Here is a 20,895-nt window from a genome sequence, read left to right as displayed (position 1 = left end):
CAAATGTATATATTTATTAGTCAATAGACAAACCCGCGCAGTATAAAAATTTAGCCACTATTTCACAATGGATTTTTGGGTTTTAATCACAGAAAGATGTTGCAATCATCAGCATATTGTGTCACTCAGTTAATATACACTATATGGACAAAAGTTACTGAAGTTGACATGGAAAACTTAATTCCTTGTATCCAAATGTTGCATTGCACAACCAAGACCACGACCCCTAAACAAGTCTTTCCTGTATGCTACAAGGTCTAAAGTTACAAGGCGTCGTGTGATTTGATCTGTCACATTATGATCAGGCTTGGTGTGTGTGAATAGGTGGTGTTATACTCAATGATTGCTAGCTAGCTTGTCCTGTTTCCAAACACACAGAATCCGACGCCGGTCCAACGTTAGTTTCGCTCCAGGCAGACACGGTGAGGCAGTAAGTGGAGTTGGGGCTCAGATCAGTGAGGATGTAGCTTTGTCCGAGTACGATGAGTTCCTGGGGTGACTCGGAGTTGGCCCGCTGCTGCGAGATCACTAGCTTGTAAGCGCTGTGATTCGCAACGTCTTCTTGGGGCCACTCCGCCATGACCAACGAATTGGTCAGCAGTGAGACGTTTAACACAGGAACTTCTGAAAAAGACGATCGGAAAAGACACACGATTAGAGAATTAGAGTGGGCCAACTCCATTCCCGTTGTTTTTAACTCATTCTCTGCCTTCAAATTAAAAAAAACAAAACGTACTCCGTTGAATATATTTTACATATCCTTGAATGTGACCTCAATAATTCAAAAGGTGGCACCTTTGAATTGATCAAATAATCAGTAACTTTTAAAAATTCATTTGCATGAAATTAGAGGAAAAACAATTTACCACTCTCACTGAGGTCTCGTTTTCTGACTTCGTGCGACACCACTAAAGACAAAACTGGATTAGATTCTGCAAAGTGAATTGTGCAATTCAAACTTTTTACGTCAGCGTTCGCTCCTACCGCTCGCGACAGTCGACCCTCGGCTTTCCCCGGCTGCGTTACTGGCCGTGACCAGCAGGTCTGAATAGGCAATGTTGATGAGCAGAAAGCAGGCCAGGCCGCTGGTGGTGCACAGCCGGGAGCTGAGTGAGATGTTGTGCTTGTACACGGTGTACGTGGTGGCGAACACGGAAGGGCTCCAGGAAACTTTAGCGACTGAGCTGTTGCTGCTGTACAACACCGTGGACGGTTGACATGGGGCTGGGGGATAGAAATGAGAGATGAGGAGAGCTTCTAAATCTTTTATTAAAAAATGTGACATAATTTACCAGAGGGGAGACCTTTTTCCGTGAACCCCCCCCCCCACATAATCCCAACAAAGGTTAAACCATTCGATAATTACCATGTATTCACTTTCATGACACTGGGATTAAAAATTAAAAGTAAATAAAAATTGCCTTACAAATGCCTTCTAGCATAATTGCCAAAGCAATTTTTGAACATTTATGGAAAACGATAAATTCAACAAACAAGTCGAAAAACAAGCCTCAATCCAACCTTTGTGGATTTTGATGACTTTTAGCAAGCACCTTAGCATTTTTTGTGATATTGTGACATGAGGTTCAAAATAATTCGGATGAACAAAATTTATATTTTTTTTGAGAAAAAAATTAATTGTCAGAGCCTTTACAAGAAATAAGAACCTACAAGAAAAATGTATTTTTCTCAAATAAAGGCATCATATTATTTCCATGTACATATCATGTACATTAAAATCATATTTAGAATTTTAAAAACACTACTTTATTCTGGTTCTATTATGCCTCTGACCTAAAAAAAAAAAAAAAAGAAAAAACTTTTGCAATTTGAAAGGTATAGAAACAGTCCCAAGAGTTGATTTTAGTTTAAAAAGAAAACAGAATCCAACAAACAAAACAAAGCAACAACAAAATCTTAACAGTCGCTGACAATCGTTCCTATATCGGATCCCATTTGATTGCGGTGTACCTAATCAAGTGACCACCGAGCGTAGACGTTCTACCTGTTGTCTCATGGAGAGGCACAGATTGGTTGCTGGTTCCAGCCATGTTCCTGCTCTCCACTGTGGCCACATAGTAGGAACCGCAGGGAAGCGGGATCTCGAAGGAGGTCCTGGTTGTCCAATAGGAAGACACTTGGAAGCGGGCCTGGCTGTCTCCCAGCAGGTTCCCCGATAACCTCAGCAGGTACTCTGTGGATGCGCAGCTGATGTCTGTCCAGGTGAATTGCAAAGTCTGGATCTCCGCGTACATCATCATAGGCTGCACTTCAACCACGTCTGGCGGACACGGGCCTGAAAAGGCGGGGGGGAGAATTTCCTAGATCAACCATTTTTAACTTGACAAGTGAAACAAATGAACATGCGTCACCACCACATTTGCATTTACCACCGCATTTGAACAGTAGCTACCTGCTCCTCTTTGCACCGGATCACTGAAGGAGCCGTTGCACGTGCCGTCCGAGGCCTGGACGGTGAAGTTATAAAGAGTCCCGCAGTTCAGATTAGAAATGGTACAGGTGGGATAGGTGCTGTAACAGTAAAGCATCTCTCCACTCCATGTCTGAGCGCAGCCGTAATAGTCCACAGCGTTATCGCTGGGGGTCCACGAGAGCACTGCAGACTCATTACTGCAGTGGAAGGTAACCGAGAGACCCTCGGGCTGACAGGGACCTGCACAAGGTTTGGAAGGAATCATGGATTATTTGTTGTTTGTATTTCCTACGTTGACACGGCGAGATTGGATAATGAAAAATGAGGAAAAAAAATATTATGGATAAATGATTCAAGGCAGGGTTTTCAAGTTGACATAAGTAGTCGGTATAGCACATACCCGTGCTGAAGGTAACATTGTGACTGGCCATGCTGGTGCAGTTCTCATGACTGGCTGTCACGTGCACCGCGTACCGCTCGTCGCAATGCAGCCCAGACAAGCTACAGTTAGTGGAAGAGGAGCCGCTGCAGGTATGCGTGTGTCCGTCCGCAGCCGATGCGACAACATGGTAAGTTGCGGCGACCGGAGAGGAGGTCCAGGACACCAGGGCGCTGTGGTCCTCACACGAGGCGCTGACATTCACTTCGCTCGGTGGACACGGTTCTGAGAAGAACATTGGAACTCTGAGAACTTTGTCTGGTCCAACATGTGAGACTTTTCAACGGCTTTGTCAAAAATCCCCCCCCAAAAAGGAAAAAGGTCTGTATGTACCCATGCTTAGTCTATAAGGCGGACTTCTCAAACTGCTGCACCGGTCTGATGAAGCGGCAACGATGACGGTGTAGTGGAGGTCACACTGTGCACCGTGCAGGGTGCAGTTTGTGCCGGTGCCACTGCAGGACAGGTACGTGCGGTCGCTGGCCTCGGCTGTGGCGGTGTACACGGTGTTTCCCTCGCCGCCTTCCGCGAGCTCCCAGATGACGAGGATGGAAGCGTTGTGGCATTCAGGGACGGCCGTGATGCCAGCGAGGGAGCAGGGAGCTGGGGAAGGCATTTGGGATCACGGTAAACCTCTAATAAGATTACCCTTAGTAAGAAATTGCTCGCAAGTTGGCACGCAGCAGAGCAAAAATGGGAACTTTTAGTGAGACAAAATCAATGACCTGTTTGCAAGTCAATGGTGGCGCTGGGATAACTGTCGCACTGGCTGTTCTTGGCAGTCACGCTAAAGTGATAAAGAATACCACACGCCAAGTCCTCCACCTCGCAGGTGGTGTTGGTCCAGGTGGTACAGTTGGCTGTGCTGTCATCTTCCCCGATCGCTAAAACGGTGTAGCAGTCGGCGCCCGGGGCAGAGTCCCATGAGATCCAGGCAGAATTGGTCACACAGTCAAGGCTGCCTTGGATGCCCTGAGGCTGGCACGGAGCTGGAGAAACCAAAAGTGGTTTGAACTTGGAGGGCGGAGAACAGTAAAGTACAAATACTGGACTTGAGTAGATTTTCCGGGTAGCTGTATTTTACTAGTGTATTTATTTGTGACTTTTTATGTTTACTCCCGACATTAGAGAAAACACATCTGAGGTTTCTACTCATTTGTCAAAAGTTGAGTTGAATATTTTTAGAATTGATTATTTGACCAATTGTCCAATCAATTAATTGAGTAACGGATCATACTTGATTTTAGTGCAGGTATTATTTTTGTCCCACTTGGGGTTGCTATACTCACATTCCATCACACCATAATAGCTGTAACTTTGTATGTGTGTGGCTTTAAAAGGCGGGACTTGGTCTGCTGAGTGATGTGTGCAAGGAACAATGAATTTTACAGGTGAGCTTCCGCACCTGTCAAAATGCTGTAGTTCCGATTGGATTGCGTCCGGCAATCTCCTTTGACTGCTGTGACTTGGACGGTGTAGCTGCTCCCACAGTTCAGGTGACTGGTGGAACACTCATTGCCGGTGGTGTTAAAGGTCTCACCACCGCCTTGTACGTTGTCCTCACTTAGCCAGACCAAAAAGTAGTCAGCGTACCCGACGGAGTCCCAAGAAACCGTCAAATTATTAGACATGCAGCTGAGCTGGGTGGTCACGTTCTGGGGTGGACATGGGGCTGGTAACACACAGACATGCCTTTCAGTGCTAACACTTTTTTTTTGGCTCTAGTTGTATACGAATTAAGCAGCTAGCATATGTCACTCGATACTTAGCTTAACTTGTCAAGCACGTACAATGCACGTGCGCGGATTTAGATTTTTGGTGTCGCATTAAAAAAATAGCCGCGATATTAAAAATCGGTCCCCGTGTACCATGCTAACAATGCTATCAACTCATAGCATGGTGGTCTTTGTAGGAGCCCCTCACCTGTGTCAAATATCAGAACTTGACTGGGAACACTGGAGCAGTTGTCATCCATAGCCACCACTTGAATGGAGTATCGGCTACCACACGTGAGATCATTCAGAGGATAGTTGAGGTCGGGGGTCTGGTGGCTGACATTGCCGTGGTAGCAGGAGGCCGTCACTAAGTACTGAGTCGCACCGTCGCTGGCAGACCAGGACACGGCAGCGGTGTTGCTATGACAGTCCTTCGTCACGGAGACGTCAGCGGGAACACATGGCACTGAACGGGGATGACAGACAACAAAATAGTCTCAGAAACTATCCAATCACTCCAGTATGATGTTCTGGTACAATAAATCCCCTGCTGATTTGTGGTTCTCAAATTCACCTTTTCAAATTTTTTGAGTTCTATCTATAGCATCCTGATACGGTGGAATAATAAGAAGGTGATAACTCAACTGAGTTACTAAAATCTTTGTATGTCGCGGCAGAGGCTAAGAGCTAGCCTGCGTTGTTAGCTTAAATGACTAAGAGGGTCTTCACCACATGCATGTTTTTGCTCTGCTGGTTGGCTATTCAAAAGCTCAAGGATCTTGAAGCCATTAAATTTACTATCTACGGATGTACGGTGAAGCGCAAATGTATTCATACCATGGCCAGAATTAGAGTGCAATTTTGAGTTTTGAATGGTTACAAGGCACGTAAACCTCACCTGATTGGACACTGTGATCTGCTACGGAGGTGACGTTACACAGCTGGTTGGACGCTGTGACGGACACGGCAAAGTTCTGTCCGCAGGTCAGTCCAGAAACGTTGCATTCGCCAGAGTATGACATGCAGCTTTGAGAGACGCCGCTGACAGAGCCCATGGTGGCCGTGTAGTGGTCTGTCCCATTGCTGGGTTGCCACGCAACCATGATAGTACCAGAAAGGCAGTCCTTCATGGTGTAGACCTCCCTGGGTGGGCAAGGCCCTTAAAGAGACAAGACATGAATGAAGTTAACCTCACAGCTTCTGGTGATTACGTCGAGTTTTAGTGGTATTTGACTTACAGGTCTGTATGGGAGTCGTTACGCTAGTCATACCGACGCAGTAATGGTTGTGAGGTGTCACTGTGAGGCTGTAGTTTTCCCCACAGTTAAGGCCGGACAAGTGCACTTCGGTGTCATTGGTGCTGTGCATAACACTTTGGCCTTCCGTGTCAAGTGAGACCACATACATTTTTGTTCCATTGCTGGCATCCCAACTCAGCGAGATAGCGTTCACCTCACAGTCCACAGAAGCAAGGACGTTCTGGGGCAAACATGGTTCTGGAAAAAAAAAAATCGGAATAAATGCCATAGAAGAGGTCAGACAGGAGTCTCCGTATCTGATATTCGAGGATGGCGCTGAGAAGACGCGGACATGCTTAGATGCTCAAAATGAGCCGCCACGTAAAAGAAGGAAGAGGAAGACCAAAGAACATCTAAGGTTCGCGAGGGAAGAAGACGTGTTGAATAAAATGCACTTCTATCTCAATGTGTCTACCCATGTAGATGACAGAGCTGTTGCTGGGCAGGCTGGCGCAGTCTTCATCCTCTGCCATCACCAGGACGGTGTACTCATCGCCACAGTGAAGGTCGTACCAGGTGCAATTGCTGTGGTTGCTGTAACACCAGTGGCTGTGTCCATCAAGACCGATGGCTTCTGCGGCGTATGTTATGGCGCCATCGCTGGCCCGCCAATAAACGGCGGCTGCGTTTGCCCCGCACTGCTCATGGGTCATCACATCACGAGGGATGCACGGAGCTGCGGATGGAGGAAGGATGCGAACGCAATCGCAAATGCAACCGAGCATTGTCATGAGATGAGATACACGCACAGAAAACATTTTGAAGATGTACTGACAATTATCAAATGAGATCGTATCAGCCACCGTATGTGGTCTACTGTCGCGAGATCTTACACGTTTTGACAAAGGCAGGGCTGCTTGGGTCACTGTTGCACTCGCCGCCTTGTCCTTGCACGATGACGCTGTAGTTCTGTCCACACGGTAGAGCAGCGGTCAGGCTGGTCTGCGTGGTATTGTAGTTCCCCACATAGCCCAGACTTCCTGCGGTCGTGATGAGGTAAAACGCCGCACCGCCAGCGGGATTCCAGGACAGCTGCAGCTCCTCGGTCTGACAGGGAGACCGAGCCATCACGATCACAGGCTGGCAAGGCTCTGAGTTGAGGAAAGACAAAGTCATGAGCCACCTGCATCATTTAGCGCGTTCCAGTCAAAGACAAACCACTGTTTCATCGGTAAAGAGGGTAACCCAAAATATTGGTAAGTTTCGTTTTTCATACCCGTTTGAATGTACACAGAGTCACTGGCGTGGCTGCAGCAGCCGTGACTCAGTGCTTTGACGGTAAAGTTGTACATCTCCCCGCAGGAGAGGTCTGGGAACATACAGGAAGAACCTGTAGCGTTGCACCAATGCTCCTCCCCGCCTGAGCTAAGAACAGCGCTTCCCATGTAAAGTTCCACTTCAGGCCTCTCCTCCCAGGACAGGACAGCAGTTTCAGAACCGCACGGCAGGGCAACACCAACATACCGAGGTCGACACGGGCCTGCGGAATTGATGCGTTATCAGTCAAACTTTGGACATGAGAGCCTTGAATACAGATTTGGGGGGCAAACCGACGCGTGGTGAAGTTCGAGTGCATATGTGACGTGACGCTGCAGTCGTCGTTGCTGGCAGTGAGGCTCAGGTTGTAGGTTTCGCCGCAATCCAGACCCATCAGATTGCAAATGCTCAACCCATTGTCGCGCTCGGCTTGGCAGGCAAACTCAAGACTTCCGCTGGCTGTCAGGGAAACGTTTGCTGTGCCGTAAGGAGGGCTCCAGGACGCCACTGCAACCCCGTCGGAGTTACAGTCCACTTGGACATTTACGTTGGTCGGCAGGCACGGAGCTAGGAACAGAGAATGAAAACGTTTTGGGAATTCAGTTCCAATCCACATCAAATTGTTAAGGAGCCCCAGACATTACAAAGGTGGGTTCAAGACTGTACCTGATGTGAACGAGACCGTTGCGCTCTCAGAGCTATTGTACTCCTCTCCTCGGGCTATGGCCCACGCATCATATCGGGTGCCACACATGAGTCCCGACACAACACAGCCGGTGTCTCCATCTCCGGCCTCACACATCAAGGTGTAGTATCCGTAACGGTCGTAAACGTAGACGACGTAACCCACGGCGAGCTCACTCTGATCCCAGGAAACAGCCGCCGTAAGCTGCTCACATTCCACATTGGCCTGAACATTGGTAGGAGGGCAAGGTTCTGAAACGACAGGAAAATCATCATTTGTGACTCATCTAATTTTGCGGTCTTTCTAAAATTCTCCAAGAATCCACAAGGTGGCGTCAAAGCCGCGGCTAATAGGAAGGTGAGAATTGGTACCGTATGTTTACTCAATCACAACATCCTTTTCAGTAACTCACATCTTCACGAATGCTCAGTAAAAGTGTTGAGATGATTCACATGTTACTGAATATCCCTCAAAAAGGATTTGAAGGACTTTATCAACCAAGACTTTGTTTTGGGGAGAAACGTACACTTTTGTCAGTGCAATACGCGGAACGTCAGGCCCCCTTGACTGGGTTTGCCTTGGGCCTCCAACAGACTAAAAATGCCCCCGGCGACAGGGCTTGGTTAAGAGCCAATCATTTCAGTTTATCCCGACTAACCTGTCACGAGGCGGTACGTTTCTGATCTCGCGGTGTTGTTGCACACGTCATTTTTCGCTGCCACGGTGATGTTGTAGACCCGACTGCACCGCAAGCCAGTAAGACTGCACTGGGTTCCAGTACTGTTACAGGTTGCGGTCAGACCCTGATCGCTCACAGCCTGGACAAAGTAAGACCCGGCGCCTCTTGTTGCAGACCACGTGACGCGAGCTTCGCTCATATTGAAGTGGATGGACAGATTGACCGGGACACAGGACTCTGCAAATTGAGGAGTTTTAAAAGGTGAAATCGGTTTCGCCTGCGTAGCATTTAACAGATCACACGGTACCTGTGGTGAGATATCCTGACATTCGCTCGGTGCTGTCGCAGGTGTCTCCCACACTCGTCACAGAGACGTTGTATTGCTCGCCACACGGCAGAGATCCGAGAAGGCAGTGGGTCTCGTTGGTGGCGCATGTTGCCGTGCGGCCCGATGAGGTTGTTAGATCAGCTACGTAAGACGCGGCTCCAAGGCCGGGGAGCCAGGATACGATCGCAGATTTGGTCTCACAGTCCGTAATGGCTTCGATGCTGGCCGGTGGGCAAGGCGCTGCAGATTTCAGAACAACATGATTATATTCTAAAGGCCAATGTTGGAATAGGCTTTTGAAATGATATAAAGTTGTTTTGCGATGTTACATTTATAGCCTTTATGCATGTCTGTACCTGATGTCAACGTGACGGCGGTGCTGTCAGAGCTGTTGTACTCCTCTCCCAAGGCTACGACCCGCGTGTCGTATTGGGTGCCGCACACGAGTCCCGAGACAGCGCAGCTGGCGGTCGTACCCTCCGCCTCACACATCAAAACGTAGCGGCCGGAATGGTCGTAAACATAGGCCACGTAACCCTGAGCGAGCGCACTCCGGTCCCAGGAAATAGTCACCGCAAGTTGCTCACATTCCATATCGGCTAAAACATTGCTTGGTGGGCATGGTTCTGAAAAACGGCACAAAGGATTTCCCAACAGCGACCAGATTATCGCGTACACCCATCATTGATAGTGTGACCCACCTGTCATAAACCGGTGGGCGTCAGAGGTCAAACTATCACAACCGCGGTTGTGTGCCGTCACAGTAACATTGTAGATCTGACCGCAGCGCAGGCCGCTCAGATGGCAGCTGGTTTCTGCGCTGTTACATGCGGCTACCCGGCCTTGATCGTTTCCGGCCCACACTGAGTAGGAACTTGCCCCGTCTGCCGCACTCCACAGCACCCGGGTATCATTTACACTGTAGGAGACCGAAACGTTCATGGGAACGCAAGGATCTGGGGAGAGAGATGAGGTGGTTTTCTTTTGTTAAGGCAAAATGCTTCCATTTGAAGTGGACACACAACGGGTTCCACTTATGTGTCTGGGGAGAAAAAAAAAATCTCTTCATAAAAATGAAAATGTGTTTCTCACAAGCCTCAAGAGGTTACGTTTTCATTGCTGTTATTACATATTGTCACAAAATGCCTCGCGATTTTTGTAAATACTTTCTTATATCTTAAGAACGTGGACAACGTGGAATAAAGTAGCTGGCGTACAGATTGTAAATTTAATCTCCTCTAAAAATATCCACTTCGTGAAAATGGTCAACCTTACTATTCCAGTTAACTAGTTACGATTGTCATATTCGTCCCTGCTCGATTGTGTTCTTGTACATAATTTTGCTGCAAAATAGGTTTCGTCCACCGTCTTTAATAAGTCGTCGAGTTTCGAGGTGAGAAAAGGTTACGTTCCTACAAGTGCGACTTCGGGCTCACCTGTAGCGAGCAACACTGGAGCAGTAGCCGGACCGGCGCACCCAGTATGCATGGATTCCACCACAACCGAGTAGATCTGTCCGCAGACGAGGCTGTCAAGTACGCACGACGCTCCCATCTCACTGCAGGAGGAGTTGTGTCCGTTGGCGGAAGTAGCACGGACGCCGTAAGCTGCGGCTGCCGCCGCTGCGGTATCCCAGCTGACCAGAGCTGTTCGGGTGGTACAGTTTATTGCTGCGGACACCTCACCGGGGGGACATGGAGCTAGAGAACAAGAGAGGAGCAAGTTTCAACGAAGGAAAGAAGAAGAAGAAGAAAAAAAAAAAGGAAATTGTGAGAGGAATTTGAAGAAGGCGTACCGGTTAGCATCTCTGTGGGGTCGCTCATCTCGCTCACGCAGACGTTGGTGTGACCCGTTATTGTGAAAGTGTAGAGTTGACCGCAGCTCAGGTCCAAAAAGGAGCATTCACTCTCATTGGTTTCACAAGTGGAGTTCACACCTGAAGCCGATGTGGCTTCTACGGTGAAGTTCTGAGCCAGTGAACTGACTTGACGCCAAGTCACCGTCATGATGTTGGAGCTGCAGTTGAGATCCCCCGTGACGTTTTCCGGTTTACATGGAGCTACGGGGGGGGGGGGGGGGATTAACACGAAGGAAGAAAAGACATAGAGCCATGCATATAAACAAGAAAAGTGTTTCTGGTTTGACAAAGCAGGACTCACCGGCTTGGATCTTGTAATCAGAACCAGCGATGATTTCACATTGAACGGAGGAAGAGGTGACCGCCACCTCGTAGACGTGGCCGCAGTGCAGGTCACGGATGGAGCAATTGTTGGATGTGGAGTTGCAGGAAGCTCTGTGTCCTTCGAGGCTGATGGCCCAAGCCGTGTAGTTGTCCGTGCCGGGGGTCTCTGACCAAGTCACGTTCATCGCATTGGTGTAACAGTCCATTACGGCCGCAACATCTTCTGGGAGACATGGCGCTATGGGAAAAACAGATTGAAAAGTTCTCGATTCAATTTTGATTCGGGTCAGTGGTGGAGTACGTACAGTAAGTAACCTAAAATTCAAGTTTCTGGATGATGGGATTAAGACTGTGGGAGGACAATGGCGTCACTGGAGGGACAACACTCAATCAGTCTCTCACAGAGATCACCTTACAAGGTGCTTCACTTGGTTAAAATATAGAGTCCCAAACTTTATCCAGTCAATACAAGACTAAAGAAATCAAAACAAGTCCTACTGGAATGTCTGCCTAAACAAATGTATTTTTTTTTAAAAAGGTCGACAGGAAGGGACAGTTCTTAGCTCGGGGTGGAAGTTTGTTCCGCAGTTTTAGGGTAACAAGAGTCTTGTTTGAAGGACAGTAAGTCAAAAGCATGATTTTCCGGCAGCGGTGGAGTCTTTGTTACCAGAATCAAAACGAATGTCGGCATGTTCAGTGCTGTTGCAGCTCTCGGTGGACGCCACCAGAGAGGCCGAGTAGGGGCGACCGCAGTGGAGTCTGACAGCACACGAGGTGCCGCTGGATGCGCAAGATGCCACGTGGCCGTGCTCCCCCGTCACCTCCACTGTGTAAAAAGCTGCTCCGTTGCTTTCAGCCCAGGAGAAGTTGCCTTCGTTCAGCCCGCAGTCCACGTGAGCGGTGAAGTTTGTGGGCTGGCAGGGAGCTGAACACGGAACGAAAACACTCAGCGACGATAATAATAATAATATTCATAACCGCTGTTGCTGCGGCCATTGTTCTTTGGAAGGATTCTTCCTTTTTGATGATTGTAGGAGTCGTCGGGTTGTTAAAAAGACTTTGACCGTATACTCCAATGCAGGTAAACATTCCATACCTGTGCTTAATTCCATGGAAGGGCTGTAGCTGCTGTGGCAAGCCCCATCCAGGAAAGCAACGTAGAATACATAGCGCTGTCCACACTGTAAGTCCGCGAGTGTGTGTGAGGCGTTTGAGGTCGTCCACGATGAAGGAGGAAGTGTGCCAGAGAGCTTCCGGTAGTTCAGGATGGAAGAAACCCCGGGGACTGGACTCGGGTCCCATGAGATGCTCACGGCATTGGTGTCACAGGCGACCTCGCCCGCCAAGTTAGCGGGTGGACACAGAGCTGCTCCGACAAAAAAAAAAGACAAGTGAGTAATCGCGCACGAGTGTGTTGAAAACATCCGGGCAGCTTAACTCAACACACCGGTCGTCACTTCCACGGCTGAGCTCGGCTCGCTCGGACAACCCCGGTCCACGGTCACCACGGTGACGGAATAGTTTTGCCCACAGCGAAGGTCGGTGAACCGGCATGAGGTCGACGCATCGGAGCTGCAAGTGTGCGTGTGTCCATCGTCGGCTGCGGCTGTGGCTACGTACATCTCGGCCCCCGTCACACCGGCCCAGGACACCGTGTTGTTGTCCTCGCACGGTGGAGACATGGCGACATTACTAGGAGAGCAAAGACCTGGAGAAAGACGAGCAAGACAGATAAATGTAACTTTCCTTAAATTTAGCCTAACGCGATGCCGATGATGGTCGGGCACCTGCTCTGAAGCTGTAGACTTGACTCGGCCTTCCAGCGCACCAATCGGAGTGAGGCGTTACGGTGATGTCGTACGTTTCTCCGCAGTGGATGTGTGAAAGTTGACAAGTCGTCGTGTTTGAACGACATTGATGCGTGCGTCCGTTTTGGCCGGTAGACGTCACTGTGTATTCAACAGCGCCGGCGCTTCCCGCCCACGACACCAGGGCTGAGTGATTGAAGCAGACCAGGGTGGCACTAATGTTCACTGGGGCGCATGGGGCTGCAAAAGGGGGAAAAAAAGGACAATGAATATCCAATAAAATACAAAGGGGAGTTTGCTATTCAAAACAAAATCTTTTTGGCACTGCTGTTCGAACCGTCGGCATGTCCTGACAGTAGTAAATGAATAATCTGTTCAAAACTCCACCCTCTCCGGCCATATCTTGTGCCCGGAGTTTGATTTGCAAATATCGTGGCGTCTCTTTGACGTCAGTGTCAGTCACACGTTCCGTCTTGATTGTTTTTGTTTTTTTCCTTGTTTGCAGTCATTTCTTAGAAACCGTAAAAAAATGAGGTTATTGCTCTGCTCGACTCACCCGTTTGGAGTGAATGACAGACACTAGGGGTGCTGTTGCAGTGTTCTCCCTCGGCCTGCACGGTAACATTGAGATCCGAGCCGCAAGGAAGATTGCGGACTACGCAACTGGTATTTGTAGTCCTGCAGATTTCCTGATAGCCATATCCAGCTATCTCGGCTCGGAAGCCGAGACGTCCAACGGTGTCACTCCAACTGAGCACGGCTGTGTTGTTGCCACACATGTACTGCTTGGAAATAACCGCTGGAGGGCAGGGAGCTATAAAAATGATAACAAGGTGAAAATTAGCTGCATAGGGCAGGTCAATGGACCGTAACGATGCACCTAACCTGCGGTAATGTTAGCAGGTGGTCCGGGTGGGCTGTCACACTGGCTTCCCTGAGCCACAATAGTGGCTGTGTAAGTTGCACCACACTCTAAATCTGTTAGCGCACACGTTGGAGTCACTGAGTAGCAGGAAAGCAAATGGCCGCTTGTGGCTGTTGCATTGATGATGTAACCCGTGGCATCGTCCACTGGCATCCAGGACACAGTGGAGGAATTTGTGCCACAGATTTGGGTGCTGCTTTCGATGTACGGCGAGCACGGAGCTGGGAGCGAATAAAAGTGAGATTTTAGTTTTGATGAATGAGATTAGGCTACGTTTACAGTACGTCGCACGGCCGCCTCGTTTCAGGCCAACGGGATGGGCGCCGAGTTCACGTTGAAATGAAATTTGCACTAACCCGTCGTCAACGTTGCTTGTGAGCCTCCTGTGCCGTTACATGCGCTGCCTTCAGAGACGACAGTCAGATTGTATGTCGCTCCACACTGCAGGCCATTCAACTGACAGGAAGTTGACATGCTCCAGCACGATGTTCGATGCTGTGAGGCGTAAGCCAAAACGTGGTAAGCCGCGGCCCCGGCGCTGGCATGCCAGGATACTGTAGCCGCATCGGAACCACACCGAAGAACGGCGGTCGCATTTAATGGATCGCACGGTCCTGCAGGAACAGGTACCGGAAGGATAAATGTTGCATTCTGGGAAATGCGTTAGATATCGCAATGGTAGAAATTACCAGTGGTCATCGTCATCCGAGCGGAGGGGCCGGCGCAGTAGTCATCATGAGCTGTGACGTTTACACTGTATTGTGTTGCACACTGCAGATTACTAAAAGAACACGCGAGGTTCGATGTCGAACACGTTTCAAAGATGCCATTTGGTCCCGTCATAGTCGCTGTGTAGGAGGTAGCCCCCCGAGCAGCATTCCAAGAGGCCCAGATGGAGTGTGTGCTACAGTCTGTCATCGCTTCCAAGTTTTGAGGCGCACATGGAGCTGGACAGATCAGAATAAATATCACTCGTTTTTTACTGTGCTCATTCAAACTCATTATCTTATCCTATCCAGTCTACTTTACTAGTAGACTAGTAAATTATGCATCCTAATACCTGTCATGATGGTCTGTGGGACACTATACGGTCCAGGGCAATCTCCAAAGCAACCTTTTACGGAAACATTGTAAGTCTGTCCGCAGCGAAGGCCACTCAGACTACAGTCAGTGCTGTCCGTGTAGCAGGTGGCTGATGTCAAATTTCCCAAGAGGGGAGTGGCGGTGACGCTGTAGTTTAGTGGCCAAGAAGAGTTTCTCCAGCTGACCGTGAGGTCATTGGTGTCGCAGGAGAAAGTGGTGTCGACATCCACGGGCGCACACGGTACTAAGAAAATAAAAAACGTTCCGATTGAATCGTCTCAAAAATGTGTTTTGCTCTACGTAGCCTGAAAAGAACTCTTTACCTGGTGCTTGCCAGATTGAGGCGCTCTGGCCGCTGACACAGATGCCATCGGTGGCCGTCACAGAAATGTCATAGGGTTGGTCACAGAGCAGGTTTGTTAGTGTACAGTCGGGCGTAGTGCTGACGCAGGTGCGCGTCTGCTCCGTATTGGTGGCCGTCACAGTGTAGCTGGCCGCATTTGGATCGGAGTTCCAGAACACGCGAGAGAGGCCGGCCGCACAGTCCAGCTGGCTGGACACGTTGGTGGGGATGCATGGCTCTGCAGGAAGTGAATCAGTGAAGAGGTAAGCATCCTCATTTTCAATGAGGTGGAAGCGAGGGTCGCCGTCAGCGCGTTACCCGTGTACAGTGGCACAGCATCTCCATAGAGACCTGTGCAGTTGTTGTCCACTCCCGCCACACTGATGTTGTAAACTTGCCCGCACATAAGGTTATAAAAGTTGCACGAGGTTTCATTGGTGGTGCATGCCGAGGCGTAGCCTGCGCCGCTCACGGCAACGGCAGTGTAAGAGTTGGCGCTGTCACTGGCCGCCCAAGAGACAGGAACAGGACCTGGTCCGCATGTTTCCACAGCAATGACGGGTGTAGGAGGGCACGGCGCTGATAGGAAAGACGAGAGAGAGAGAGAGTGAGGTGAAGAAAAGTTTGTATGACAGATCCGAAAAGAATTTGGAGCCCTTCTTGGAGAATCGGGACTGAGCCCTGCCAAGTAATGAGCCCCTCCTTTTTTTCTACAAAAACCTCAACCTACATTCACAACCCAAATTTAAATGATTAAAAAAAAAACCAGCAAGTCTATAAAATGCAGCTTTAAAAAAAAATCCTACGATTGTCTCCACTCCAGCTAGCTTGAGAGCTAACGAGTTTGGATCCAGTAATAATAACTAAGTACAGTCGAGCTCCTCTATTCATATATCACTTCATCATACTTCTTTCAACTACTTCCTGCGCTAGACAAGGCTTTGGCGCCATTTTGCGGTCTCTTACTTGTTTGCACGATGGCCTCGGTACTGGGCAGACTGTAACATGTCCCGGTGACCGCTGCAATGGTCACGGAGTAAGTGCTGCCACAAGCTAACCCTCCTCTGGTGCACCGAGTCTCTGTGGAGTTGCAGTATAGAGGCTGACCCAACCCCCTGGAAATGGTGGCCGTGTAGTTGTCGGCAGGGACCGAGTTGCTCCAGGTCATTGTCAGCTCGCCTGTAGGGCAATTCATGACCGCCTCGACATCCTCCGGGCCGCACGGTACTAGAAAAAGACAACATCATGTATTACTTTTCATCTTTTTTTTTTTTTTTCGCTAACAGCTCAAAACGTTATCGCTGCAGTACCTGAGTCCATGCTGACTGATGTCGATATAGAATGGCAGCTTCCATCATTGTTAGTGACCGTCACGTTGTATGTCTTCCCGCAAGGCAAATGGGGGATTTTGCAGTTGTTGACGGTCTCACTGTTGCACGTGAGTTGAGCTCCGCTCGGATCCTCGATGGTCGCCGTGTAGTTGCCTGCGGACCGGTGATTCTGCCAGACTATCAGAGCGTGGTTGGCGTCACAGTCTCTGAATGCTTCGACGTTATCAGGAGGACAAGGTGCTAAGGAGGACATTGAAAGAGGAAATATATGCGCGGTGCTTCACGAGACACGCGATGGACGCGTTCGCTCAATTATTCTTACCAGTACGAAACGCAATCTCATCGCTGTCACTGCTGTTACATTTGAAATTGGATCCAATGATGCGGGCCGTGTAATTCCGTCCGCATGTCAGGTCTCCCACCAAGCACTCGGTGGCGGCTGAACTACAGCCGTGCAAGTTTCCATCCATATCCTGAACGACCGCGGTGTAAAATATGGCACCGATGCTTGTCGTCCAGGCGATTGTTGCCGAGTCTCGGCTGCAGTTGGCTGATGCTGACGCAATGGTGGGGGTGCAAGGAACTGGAGAGATAAAGGAGTATAGAAATGAGGCTATACTACTAATAATCTTTTAACTCAAAGTGCATACCAGTCTGCGCCACCTCTCCCAGAACCCTGTCGGTGGAGCAGTTGTCATTGGAGGCGACGATCCACACGCTGAGGTGTTCCCCGCAAGGCACGCCGGTCACTGCGCAGCTGTTGGACGAGGAGGTGCAGTTGTAGGTTTCTCCCGTGTTGCCCTGTGCTTCGATGGTGTAGGACAGAGCTCCTGCGGCGGAGTCCCACGTAGTAATCAGGGTTTCGGAGTGACATTCTGCTGACGTCTGTACATTGGCGGGAAGACAGGGAGCTGCGAGAAAGTTGAGATTGAGGTCGTTTCAGTCGTCCAAAACGCACATTTATGTTGAGGAGGAACAGAAAATGAAAGGTTATCAATAAAACGGCCGTGTAATTACGTTCTCCCATCAGTATATCCAATCACAGCCCAAGAGAATGGAAATGTTGAGTCTTCTTTAACTCATTCACTCCCAAAGACGTTTTTAAACATCTTTTCAGACTTGGTCCAGAATTGGCTGGCACTGAATGAGTTAATGTTCAACTTGGAATACAGACATTCACTTTTTACTGTATTATAATCAACGTTCCGATGTCTTCAATACCGTGTAGGATACATCGCACATTATACACATGAGTCGCATAAACCGTAGTCATCCAGGATGTTGCTAGAATTCTTAGAGCAATAGTGGCAAAAAAAAAATCAAAATCAAAAGCTAGCTAGATGATTGATGGCGAAATGCTACTCACAGGTTCGGACGAACTCAGGTCGGCTCATTTGGCTGTTGCATTCGGAGCTGACGGCATACACGGTGTACGTGTAGAATTGACCACAGCCTGTATTGGTGAAGAAGCAGGCGCTGTCTTGTGTCCGGCACTCGGTCATTTGGCCATCGTTGTCTTCTGCCGTGGCCACGTAGTAAAAAGTGTTGTTGGTTGGCTCCCAGCTAAAGAGGATCACGTTGCTTGAGCAGTCGTGGTTGGTCCGAGTGTGAGCTGGCGCGCAGGGCACTGGAGAAATGAGAAAAGGACATTTTTCATCTTTGTCTTTTTCTTCTTTGGTTCCATTTCAGGCTCACGACACTTCGCAGACGTTAAATTTCTTTCAGCAGATTGCGTGCTTCCCCCTTGATGTGATCTCTGACCTTTGAGAAATCCGCCTCCCTTCAATAGAGTGTAAAGAACTCATAAATTGATGGTGTTGGGTATCCGCTCGTATTGACTATGAGAGGGTGTGACCGTGAGAAAAAAGTCCGAGCTAACAATCGGAGGAAGCTCAAAACAAAATCCCACTGGGCCAACTTATCGGTGACATCGAGCCGTGGATTTACGCGTGTGTGAAGGTAACAAAGTGAAATGAGAAGGTGTTGGCCGAAAACCGTCCAGGCCGCACTCACCCGTCTCGAACACGGCGGAGGTGTTGGCGATGCTCTCGCAGTCGTCCGAGATTGCCGTGACGTGCACGCTGTACTGCTCGCCGCACTTGAGCGCGGTGATCCGGCAGCTGTCCGAGGCCGATGTGCAGTTGAGCGACGCGCCGCCGCCGTCGACGGCCGTGGCTCGGTACAAGTTGGCGCCAAACACCAAATCCCATGTTACCGTCGCCATACGGCCGGAGCAGCTGTAGACCACCGCGAGGGATGTCACTGGATTTATGGCTAAACGAGACAAAAGAAATCCGTTTCAGCAGCGTGGACTGCGGAGGTTTAGCCTTGAAGAGGAATTTCGGTCAAATGCCCGTCTCTCTTATCAACAGATTTTCAAATACTCACTGGATGTTGTGTGCGTGACATTGGAAGCCTCCCCCGGTACTAAGAACACGTTGACCGACGATACCGCCACGGTGTAACTGGAGCAGGGTTCTAGATTACTGATATCCATGGTGGCGGACGATGTGTTCATGATGACGGGTGCGTTGCTGGGATTTTCATTGTCGCTCACGGTCACTTGATAAAGCAGAACTTTATTCACAGAGTCCCACGTCACTCGAGCCGTGCTCTTTCCGGTGGGGACAAGAGTCACGCCGGTTGGCGGCTGCACCACTTTGGAGACAAAATAGAAACGCTACTGGGGTGCAACGTAAAAAAAAAAAAAAAAACACAACATACTTTTTTTTTCCTCTTAAAGCCCACAATCTGAGTAGACTTACAGGTCGTGATCGTCCTAATGTTACTTTTGGCGCCACTTCCTGCCGTGTTGGAAGCATGAATGCAACAGATGTATGTCGTCGATGGAACCAAGCCGTCCATTTGTCCGCTCAAAGTCGTGAAGGTCCGGTTGTATTTGTTTGTGGGGGTGCTGAACAACTCCTCCACAAACAAAGTGTAGCTGTCGGCCCCGAACACACTCGACCACTCGAATATGATCGAGGTACTTGAAATAGCTCTAGAAAATGTGATCTGAGATGTCGCCGGTACTGTGGGAAGGCAAAAAAAAAAAAACGTTGAGTACGAGAAAAGCTTTGAAAATATCACTCGACGGATTTTTTTTTAAAAACAATATCTACCTGTCATGGTTACGTAAGTGTCTGTGCACACAACAACGTAAGACGCTATCACCTTGACTGTGACCAGGTATGTGTGGCCTGGTCGTAAACCCTGAACCAGCCTCTGAGTGCTGGGTGGGTACGGCATCACCACCACGGGGGCAATACTGGTGGAGTTGACCACTCGCAAGTCCAGTAAATATACCGAAGCTCCGACGTCTTCGCTCCATACGACATTCAGCGATGATGCTGAAGGAGATGTCACTGACACAATGCTACATCCTGTGGGGGGGAGGAAATTGGGATTATTTAAATGGAGATCATCATCAGTTTAATGCTGGGTCAAAACAACTTTTATTCAAGACCAGACAACGAACATAGAAGAGCAATAATGTGGAGGTTTTTTTTTCTGAAATAAAACTGTTAATAAAAATAATGTTCTTTTAAAAATAGTGTTATTATATTGATTAATAATAGAGCTAATATGGATTTTGTGTTTCTGTAATGATTGTTTGCCAAAAGCTATTGAAAGAGCTTATAAATTTGACTGCACTCACCTGTTGCCAAAACTCGTTGCATCTAAAAATACATAAATAAACAACAAATGAGCAAACACGAGTTCACGACAGTTAAAAATAATAATAAAAATATGATGACACAGCATAATGTTACCTGTACGACAGACAGAAGGGTGGCTGAAAAAAACATCCACATCTTCCCAATCGTATTGTCATTCCTTGAAGAGTTTCTATCCGTTTGCGCTTTCCTCATCCAGCTGTTTCGAGCGATGATCTGAAATCTTTTCCGAGCAAGTAGTGCAGATCAACTTGGCAGCAACCAATCAGGGTGTCCTAAAACGAGGACAGGTGGATGCCTGCGGGCGCTCTGTCACCATGAGAAGGAAGCAAAAGGGGGGACGGTTAGGTGGGGGCCACTTTCACTTCTCCGCCCAATCGTCCATTCACACCTCTCCCATCAACTTAGCCAATCATTCATTCATTTGCTCTTCGTGAGGTAATGAAGGCTTTTTGCGCTCACGCGTTCAATACAACTGGACTGTCGGGGAAAATCATTTAAAATGTCGGTATCACAAAAAGCTCATACGCAGCAAATAAGATGATCGACGCTCAGGTGTGTTTTAGGCAAAACGATGCTCAGATGACCTTGATTCATGTTGATTAATGTTTACAGCCACCATTTCGGGGGAATGGAGTTGGGATTTAAAAAAAAAAACGATATCAGGACATATCTGTCAGCATTTGGTTTAGGATTTTCAGGATAAGGAAT

General features: G+C 48.7%; 1 protein-coding gene across 1 annotated transcript; it reads right to left on the bottom strand.

Moving 5' to 3' along the window:
• Window positions 1–192: 192 nt before the first annotated feature.
• LOC147195201 (uncharacterized) lies at window positions 193–20,322 on the bottom strand. Its single transcript, XM_086129442.1, has 46 exons — window positions 20,281–20,322; window positions 20,166–20,187; window positions 19,630–19,890; window positions 19,273–19,539; window positions 18,896–19,165; window positions 18,521–18,781; window positions 17,874–18,134; window positions 17,158–17,418; window positions 16,830–17,090; window positions 16,487–16,747; window positions 16,143–16,403; window positions 15,495–15,755; window positions 15,157–15,414; window positions 14,811–15,077; window positions 14,440–14,697; window positions 14,107–14,364; window positions 13,711–13,971; window positions 13,382–13,639; window positions 12,805–13,065; window positions 12,465–12,725; window positions 12,114–12,383; window positions 11,685–11,942; window positions 10,995–11,255; window positions 10,631–10,894; window positions 10,272–10,535; window positions 9,537–9,791; window positions 9,192–9,461; window positions 8,815–9,075; window positions 8,487–8,744; window positions 7,810–8,079; window positions 7,441–7,710; window positions 7,103–7,366; window positions 6,720–6,977; window positions 6,302–6,562; window positions 5,827–6,084; window positions 5,487–5,747; window positions 4,797–5,054; window positions 4,279–4,545; window positions 3,599–3,862; window positions 3,207–3,476; window positions 2,835–3,098; window positions 2,414–2,674; window positions 2,006–2,296; window positions 985–1,224; window positions 867–908; window positions 193–624 (listed from the first exon to the last, which is right to left on the bottom strand). The coding sequence occupies exons 1-46, from the start codon at window positions 20,320–20,322 to the stop codon at window positions 347–349; spliced, it is 11,409 nt and encodes a 3,802-aa protein (XP_085985568.1). The 3' UTR covers window positions 193–346.
• Between the last annotated feature and the right edge of the window lie 573 nt (window positions 20,323–20,895).

Source organism: Hippocampus guttulatus, chromosome 14 (genome assembly GCF_054856545.1).
Source record: "Hippocampus guttulatus isolate MCC_2025c chromosome 14, RoL_Hgut_1.0, whole genome shotgun sequence".
Lineage (NCBI taxonomy): Eukaryota > Metazoa > Chordata > Actinopteri > Syngnathiformes > Syngnathidae > Hippocampus > Hippocampus guttulatus.
Note: the sequence above shows the minus strand (reverse complement) of the source record. Positions and strands in the feature narration are given on the sequence as shown.

Coding starts and splice junctions, on each gene's coding strand:
- LOC147195201 (XM_086129442.1), bottom strand. CDS start 20,322: ATGTGGATGTTTTTTTCAGCCACCCTTCTGTCTGTCGTACAG. Junction 14,365..14,439: donor TCGGATGACGATGACCACTG/GTAATTTCTACC, acceptor CTGTTCCTGCAG/GACCGTGCGATCCATTAAAT. Junction 9,792..10,271: donor TCCAGTGTTGCTCGCTACAG/GTGAGCCCGAAG, acceptor CTCTCTCCCCAG/ATCCTTGCGTTCCCATGAAC.